Genomic DNA, 9,247 nt, shown 5'->3' on the forward strand with positions numbered 1-9,247 from the left:
GACCACAAATAAAAAAAAAAAAAATAAAATAAAAAAAAAAAAAAGTCACAAAACTTGAACAGCAGGACAACAGACAGTGCAATAGTGTGCAGCGAACAGTGCAGCGATGACGGTGCAGCAAGCAGCAGCAAGAGGCACAACAACGTCACCACCGAGGAAAATTCCGCATGTGCCATCAATGGAATTTTTGTAACAATTTGAGGCCTGTGGAGACTGAGTCAAGCAAAGCAGACTTTCGATGCGTTTCTGGATTCTTCGTCGGTTTGGCAGCCTCAACCTTGCAGCCTCAACCTTCAGCCTCAACCTTCTTATAAAGAAAAAAAAACTGACGATGTAGAATAAAAAATAATAAAATAAAGTAAAAGGAAATGATTATGTTGGGAAGTAATGATGAAAGTAAAGAATAAAAAAATAAAAAAATAAAAAATAAAAAATAAAAATAAAAAAAAAACATTTTGGTGGATCAGCGCCACCGAAAGCAAAAATAAAATAAAATAAAATAATAAAAAATAATAAAATAAAGTAAAAGGAAATGATTATGTTGGGAAGTAATGATGAAAGTAAAAAAAAAAAAAAAAAAAAAAAAAAAAAAAAAAAAAAAAAATCTTTGGTGGTACAGCACCATCCAAAATATATATATATATATATATATATATATATAATAAAAACAATGATGGTGCTTCTGGAACCATGTGCAAAAAGAAAAAAAAAAATATATATATATATATATATATATATATAAAATAAAAAGAAAGAAAAAAAAAAACAATGATGGTGCTTCTGGCACCATCTGAAATATATATATATATATATATATATATATATATATATATATATAAATGAATGGTGGATCAGTGCCACCGAAAGCAAAGAAAAGCAAAAAAAAAAAAAATAATAATAATAATAAAAAATAATAAAATAAAATAAAAAGGAATGATGATGGACGGTGATGTATATGTTTTATCTGTATTTAGCACAATACACTGAATAAAATAAAGCATGTCCATTAATCTCCAAGAAATTACAAGCGTGTACAAAAAAAAAAAAAAAAAAAAAAAAAAAAAAAAAGATGGAGCTTTCACAAAGGATGTTCACGTGAAGCCCCATTACTTGGCAAAACTCTAGAAGCGGAAGGCATCGGAGCAGAAGGCATCGGAGCGGGAGGCATTGAAGCTAGAGCATTCCAGGCCTCAATACTGGGTGGAACGCTAGATGACCCAGGAAAAAGGTGCCTCTGGAGGAAAGACGAAAACCTTTGACGGTCACTTTGAATCCGACCTTCAGACTTTTGCAGCTCATCAAGCTTCCTCTTCATGCCCGTCGAATAGTTGTTTGCAAGCACGTGCAAACTTCTATTCTCATACTTCAGCTGCTCGATCTCTTGCTTGAGACTTTCCACCTCTGCCATTAACGATTCAACCTGACGGGAGCGAGCAAGTAGGCGTTGGCCCATGTTGGACACAGAGCCTGCACACTGAACGCTGAGAGCGAGGGACTCTTGAACGGCCAACTCATCGGACCGTCCTGAAAGCAGTCTACTATCCTTAGGAGTGAGGAGGTTTCTAGCTACTATCGTAGCTGTTGTTGCATCCGTCATCATGGAGTCTTCACCTGAAAGAGGACCGTTAGAAGAAAAAAAAGAAGGGCGCCATACATTACCTTGACGGGGTGCAACCGGATCGCTGTTGAGACTCAAATCTAAGCAAAGGTTCGATGAGTTAGTCATTTTTCAAAGGTGTTCAGAGAGAAGGGGTGGATGGAGTTAATTCTCAAAAGGCCAAAGACGATTTTCAAGAATGGGCAATTTTCAGAGTGTGTATGTTGGAGTGATCGATACTTCTACAAAGAGCCAAGCGACACGACCATCGATTCAAAAATCCGGATTTTCCTGCGTGAAGTTCGGCGACGCTCAGAAAACGCGTTCAACTTTGTCAAAAGATATCTGACAAAGTCGAAAACACGTGGAGGCCATCATCGCAACTACACGTCTTTAGCCGACAAGCGCAAAGTTCGGCAACGCTTTCTCTGCTTTTCAGAAAACGCGTGCAACTTTGTCAAAAGTGGCGCTCGTTCAGAAATCGAAGAGGCGTCGTTCAGATATCGAAGAGACGTTTGTCGACAAGGGTAAAAGAACAAGACCACCACTTGCTATTAAGAAATCCCTATATGTGTCGACCTTCATCTCTTATGGCAAGGCAGACCTGAAGAAAATGCCCAACTCTTCCTCACCTCTGAGGGTGCACTCCCAGCAAAGCCTTTCGAAATACTCAATTTTTTCTTCTTCCCCAAAGATGATACCAGATGCCTGGAGTACAGATGACCCAGGAGGAAACGATAGATTGAAGCATGTGCTGATTCATTCACCGCTTCTTCAAAAGCAAAGGTATCTCATATCATCAAGGTCAAAAGCAAAAGTATCTCATATCATGCTTTTTCCCTATCTTTTCCTTTGCCCTTGTTATTACTCGCATGGCAAAGTAAACGAAAGCAATCAGCCGTCACTTGGAGTCAGTCTTCCGATCTGGAACCGACTGCCTGGAATCTATTCCCTGGTTGATTACCTAGCGTTGCTCTCGAGTAGTCATCTTCAACGGTTGATACACTTCCAGAGAAGGGACCACTTCTGCAAAGGGGAGCAAGTAAGTGAAAATGATACATTGAAGCATGTGGAGACAAACAACAACTGCATATGCTGAGCTATCCTCTAACCCTCTTCAATACGAATTGGAGAGATTGAACAAAGAAACAGATAAAAGGAGTAAGCTCAGACCTTCGGGGGAGACCAAAAGAATCCTGCTGCCCAGTTCAAGAGTAGCACAAAGGAAAATCAACGATTGGAGGAAACCAAAAGAATCCTCCAGTCCAGTTCAAGAGTAGCACAAAGGAAAATCAACGATTGGAGGAAACCAGAAAATCTTCCAGTCGAACTCAAGATCAAGCCTCAATGGCCCTTGAAGAAATCACAAGTCCGGTTCAAAATCAAGTGTTCACCACCCTTGAATCAAATTCAACTCCAGATAAAAGGAGTAAGTTCAGACCTTCGGAGGAGACCAAAAGAATCTTCCAGCCCAGTTCAAGATTAAGCTTGTGGAAAATCAACGATTGAAGGAAACCAGAAAATCTTCCAGTCGAACTCAAGATCAAGCCTCGATGGCCCTTGAAGAAATTTCCAGCTCAATTCAAGATCAAGCCTCGACGGCCATTGGGTTGACATCTACATTAAGGGACTTCAAAACGCATCTTCTACACGTGACAAGCACATGTCTACGACGCGCCTTGAAGTGGGGGCATTTGTAGACATCAAAATTTCGGTGAAATGAATGTTGACCAATAATTAAAATTTCAACACTCACGTGTCACATAAATTTTACATGTAGCGTGTGACTCAACGAAAAATCGAAATAAATTGGAAAAGTCATCAAATAGGACACGTGTCAATACCTGGCAGAAATGATTTATTTCATCTGATTATTTAAATCCAAAAATCAAGTTTTGGAATTCTATAAATAGGAAGCCAAGGCATTCATTTGAGGAGGAAGAAAGAAGAAGAGAAAGAAAGAAGGGAATTCACATCACACCAAAACCTTGAAGCCTTGAAACTCTAAAGCTCTCAAGCAAATCTCGAAGGACCAAGAAAGCTATCTTCGTTCTTCGTCAAATCTTCCTTCAAAATCAAGCCCCGACGGCCCTTGAAGAGAAGTGTTCATCATTCATCATCCGTTCATCCTAAGATCAAGCCCCAACGGCCATTTGGATCAACAACCTCAACAAATCCACACATCCAATCGTTCTTCAAGATTAAGCCCAAAAGCCCTTGAAGATCCGCTCATCCATCAACCTTCAAGATCAAGCCCAAAAGCCCCTTGAAGAAATCCATACACCCAGTCTTCAAGATCAAGCCCAAAACCCCTTGGAGATCCGTTCATCAACTGTTCATCCCTAGATCAAGCCCCGATGGCCCTTTGGATCAACAGCTCATCCACAAACCTACACCCTACGAAGATAGAATCAGAGGATCAAATTACAAAGAGATTGTAATCCCAAAATCATTAACACAAAAAATATATTTTGTACACGTATTCTTGTTTCTTGTTTCAGGAATTTTCCGTGTTTACATCATCATCTTGCGGTCAGGCCTGGAACACGACCGATAAAGCAAACTCAAAAACGCTATCGATCTGAGCTTATCCCACAAATCGAGGTCGAGATCGACAAGCTAATCGAAGCAGGCTTTATTCGAGAAGTGCAATACCCCAAGTGGATCTCCAATATCGTCATTGTCCTTAAGAAATCAGGACAAATACGTGTTTGCGTAGACTTCCGGGACCTCAACGATGCTTGCCCAAAGGATGACTTCCCCTTGCCAATCATTGAAATCATGGTGGATGCAACCACTGGCCATGAGGCATTATCATTCATGGATGGCTCTTCTGGGTACAATCAAATTCGCATGGCCCTCAAAGACGAGGAACTAACAGCCTTTCGTACTCCAAAAGGTATCTACTGCTACAAGGTGATGCCCTTTGGTCTAAAGAACGCTGGAGCTACGTATCAACGCGCAATGCAGAAAATCTTCAATGACATGCTACACAAAAACGTAGAATGTTATGTAGATGATGTGGTGGTTAAGACGAAGAAAAGATCAGACCACTTGAAGGATCTGCGAATAGTGTTCGAAAGGCTGCGAAAATACAACCTCAAGATGAACCCGTTAAAGTGTGCGTTTGGCGTCACCTCTGGAAAATTCCTCGGTTTCATCGTCAAGCACCGTGGTATTGAACTAGACCAATCAAAGATCAAGGCCATTCAAAGCATGCCCGAGCCAAGAAACCTGCACGAGCTGAAAAGTCTACAAGGACGGCTAGCCTCATCAGACGCTTCATCTCCAACCTCGCAGGGCGTTGTCAACCATTTAGTCGCCTTATGAAGAAAGATGTTCCATTCGTATGGGACAAAGCATGCCATAATGCTTTTGAAAGCATAAAGAAATATTTGTCAAGTCCACCTGTCCTGGGGGCACCTGTGCCCGGGAAACCACTCATATTGTATATTGCTGCTCAGGAAAGTTCAATCGGAGCACTCTTGGCGCAAGAGAATGAATCCCAAAAAGAAGGAGCACTTTACTACCTCAGTCGAACTCTCACCGGCGCTGAGTTGAACTATTCCCCAATAGAAAAGATGTGCCTCGCTTTGGTGTTTGCCATTCAGAAACTCAGACATTACATGCATGCTTACACCATCCACTTGGTTGCTAAAGCTGACCCTGTCAAATACGTTATGACTAAGCCAGTCTTGACAGGGCGACTCGTTAAATGGGCTTTGCTTCTTAATCAATATGAGATCATCTATGTCCCAGCTAAAGCCGTCAAGGGACAAACGCTAGCAGACTTCCTTGCCGATCATCCAATCCCGGCTGATTGGAAAATCTCAGACGACTTGCCTGACGAGGAGGTGTTCTACATCGACATCTTCCCGACATGGGCGATGTTCTTCGACGGATCCGCACGAGCAGACGGAGCGGGGGCAGGAGTAGTATTCATGTCACCACAAAGGCAAATACTACCTTACTCCTTCCAACTGAATGAGCTATGCTCCAACAATATTGTTGAGTACCAAGCATTGATCATCGGGCTCCAAATGGCGATCAACATGGAAATCACAGCTCTTGAGGTATATGGCGATTCCAAGCTCATAATCAATCAACTCTTAACTGAATATGAGGTGAGGAAAGATGATCTCGTCCCATACTTCCGGCTAGCGACCCAACTGCTACAAAAGTTCGAAGGTGTGACACTAGAACATGTGCCAAGAAAGGAAAATCAAATGGCAGACGCTCACGCCAATCTAGCCTCGAGTATGACACTAGGAAAAGATGAAGTTGCAAACGTGCCAGTTTGCCAAAGATGGGTGATTCCGCTCGTTAATGAAATGTCACTAGATGATACAAATGTCATCTCAGTACTTCCAGTCGATGCTGAAGAGTGGAGACAGCTGCTGATCGACTACTTAGAACACGGAAAGCTTCCAGATGATCTTAGACACCGTTCTGAAATACGTCGACGAGCACCTCGCTTCCTTTACTACAAAGGAACACTCTACCAACGCTCTTTTGAAGGACTGCTCCTGAGATGCCTAGGTGAGGAAGAAGTTAATCAAGCCATGGAAGAAGCACATTCAGGTGTGTGTGGGGCACATCAGTCTGGACCAAAGCTACATTTCCAGCTTAAAAGAATGGGTTACTACTGGCCGAGCATGGTGAAGGACTGCCTGGAACACGCCAAAAGGTGTCAAGCCTGCCAATTCCATGCCAACTTCATACATCAACCGCCTGAACCATTACACCCTACAGTTGCTTCATGGCCGTTCGACGCATGGGGATTGGACATTGTAGGACCAATTACGCCAAAGTCATCTGCAGGGGAAGCTTACATCCTAGCTGCAACAGATTACTTCTCCAAGTGGGCTGAAGCCATACCTTTAAGGGAAGTAAAAAAGGAAACTGTTGTTCGTTTCATCAAGGAGCATATCATCCACCGATATGGGGCGCCTCGCTACATTATCACTGACAACGGAAAGCAGTTCTCCAACCGACTCGTGGACGAGCTTTGCGACAAATACAAGTTCAAGCAGCACAAGTCTTCCATGTATCATGCTCCGGCCAACGGCCTCGCGGAAGCATTCAACAAGACGCTGTGCAACATCCTGAAAAAGGTAATCGGCCGAACAAAGAGAGACTGGCATGAAAGAATAAGTGAAGCACTTTGGGCATATAGGACTACACATAGGACTCCTACCCAAGCTACACCTTATTCTCTCGTTTATGGCGTAGAAGCTGTTCTACCGCTCGAAAGTCAAATCCCCTCGATAAGGATGGCTATACAAGAAGGCTTGACTGATGAAGAAAATGCAAAGTTGCGCCTTCAGGAGTTGGAAGCTCTGGATGAGAGAAGGCTCGAAGCTCAACAACACCTGGAATGCTACCAAGCACGGTTATCCAAGGCATTAAGTCCGCCCAAGGTCTTTCCAAGCCGGAGATCTCGTGCTGGCATTGCGTAGGCCTATCATTACAACTCATAAGATAAAAAGCAAGTTCACATCAAAGTGGGATGGACCCTACGTAATACAAGAGATCTACACCAATGGCGCCTACTTAATCATGGCAGAAGACGGGTTGGAGATCGGCCCCATCAACGGCAGATTTTTGAAGCGCTACTACCCCTAAAGCAAACACACCACGCTCCTGGCCCGCAAGAGCATAAACTGTGTACGGCAAAATCATAAAAAAAAAAAATAAAAAAATAAAATAAAAAACCATCACTCATTTGAACTACGTTATGACTTGATCCCTTCTTTGGAAGAGTACGTAGGCAACTTGAAACTTCAAAACTTCAAGTACAGTCACATCAAAATAAATAAATAAATGTTTTACTAAAGAAAGTCAATTTTATTACAAAAAAAAAAAAAAAAAGAATTTAAAAAAAAATTTAAAAAAAAAAATTAAAAAAAAAAATTAAAAAAAATTATACATGTTAAACTGGGTTTGCCCACACTTAAGACCCATGCCAACTCAAAGAAACAGAAGTTGAAGTCCACAAAAAGGAGCAGCCCAAAACTCAAACCCTCAGTCCCTCTTCTCTGAAAGTGCTTCTTCTCCTCTTCCTCCGTCTCTACAGCTATGGCTTCCGATTCTCCTGCTAAGAAGGTTTTGATTCCGATTGCGAACGGCACGGAGGCGATTGAGGCGGTGATCATCGTCGATGTTCTGCGGCGAGCTTGGGCCGATGTTACTGTGGCTTCTGTGGAGAAGCAGCTTCGGGTTGATGGTTACCACGGCGTTAAGATCGTCGCTGATGCTTTGATTTCGGATTGTAGCCAAACTGTTTTCGATCTCATCGCTCTACCCGTAGGCATCCCTGGTGCCACTAATCTTAAGAATAGTGAGGTTCTGGAAAGCTTGGTGAAGAAGCAGGCTGCAGATGGGAAGCCCTACGCTGCAATCTGTGCTTCACCTGCAGTGGCACTTGCGTCATGGGGCGTGTTGAAGGGACTGAAAGCAACTGGTTATCCACCTTTTATGGAGCAATTAGCATCTGGTGCAATAACTGTTGAATCAAGAGTGCAGGTGGATGGCAAAGTTGTGACAAGTCGTGGACCTGGTACTACCATGGAGTTTGCTGTTGCACTGGTCGAGCAATTGTATGGGAAAGAAAAAGCTGATGAAGTTTCTGGGCCACTGGTGATGCGGTCCAACCATGGGGATGAGTATGTCATAACTGAGCTAAACCCAGTTGAGTGGACTGCCAGTGATTCCCCTAAGATTCTTGTACCCAAAGCTGTTGCACAGAAGGTGTTTGATAAAGAGGTAGTCCTCTCCACTCCCTGTGATTTCACCGCCCAGCCGTTGACGGAGGAAGAGCACAAGCTTTTCTTGCTTGGATTGCAGAAAGTAGGGAAAGGAGATTGGAGAGGGATCTCAAGAAACTTCATGAAGACTCGCACCCCGACTCAGGTTGCCAGCCACGCACAGAAGTACTTTCTGCGCCGGAACAACCACAACCGCCGGCGCCGCAAATCTAGCCTCTTTGACATCACCACCGATACGGTCTCTCCAACTCCAATGGATGAAGAGCAAGTACATCTTCAAGATATCGCATCTCAGTCGCATCCATTGCCTCCTCTGCCACTATCCGACCCTTGCAACGCCAGTGGATTTCCAATGGTGCCAAATTTTCCAATGACTGTAGGTCCAGCTGTCTTGCCAGTTCCCGTTGAGAATCCTACGGAAAATCTAGCTCTACGACAAGCAAATCACGAGAATAGTGCTTCGGCTAAGCTCGTCCGTCCATGCTCTCCATTCTGCCCATCTACCCCAGTAAGATCTTCATGCTGCTGTATGGGCAGTTTGTCTCTCTCTAAGGTTGAGCAGCGCGGCCTTCTCCCTTCGATCATCGACCTCCGCCATGGCTGCTGCCTTTGAATGTGATCAACAAAACCAAAGTTTGTCAACTCACACCCAAAGACCTCATCCATCTTCTTGCCTCTGCTGCTGCATTTGAATTGGAGAAGAACTTCAACGACCGCTGTCAAATGACTAGCCGATCGTGAAGCTCGACGCTTTGCACTACCTCTAAGCTCGACTCTAGCTCTCTGTCCGTCTTCGTCCTCCTCTGCGAGCCCTCTCCTTCTACAGATCAGCTTCAGCAGCACGGACACCCCTTCCTCCTCCGTCTTCTCTCGAACTCGGCCT

At 43.5% G+C, this 9,247-nt stretch overlaps 1 protein-coding gene across 1 annotated transcript; it reads left to right on the plus strand.

The window, feature by feature from the left end:
- Nucleotides 1–7,612: 7,612 nt before the first annotated feature.
- LOC148699409 (protein DJ-1 homolog C-like) lies at nt 7,613–8,977 on the plus strand. Its single transcript, XM_088699539.1, has one exon. The coding sequence runs from the start codon at nt 7,676–7,678 to the stop codon at nt 8,975–8,977; it is 1,302 nt and encodes a 433-aa protein (XP_088555665.1). The 5' UTR covers nt 7,613–7,675.
- Nucleotides 8,978–9,247: the final 270 nt, after the last annotated feature.

Source organism: Pyrus communis, chromosome 1, assembly GCF_041283825.1.
Source record: "Pyrus communis isolate YQ-2024b chromosome 1, ASM4128382v1, whole genome shotgun sequence".
In the NCBI taxonomy this organism is placed as follows: Eukaryota; Viridiplantae; Streptophyta; class Magnoliopsida; order Rosales; family Rosaceae; genus Pyrus; species Pyrus communis.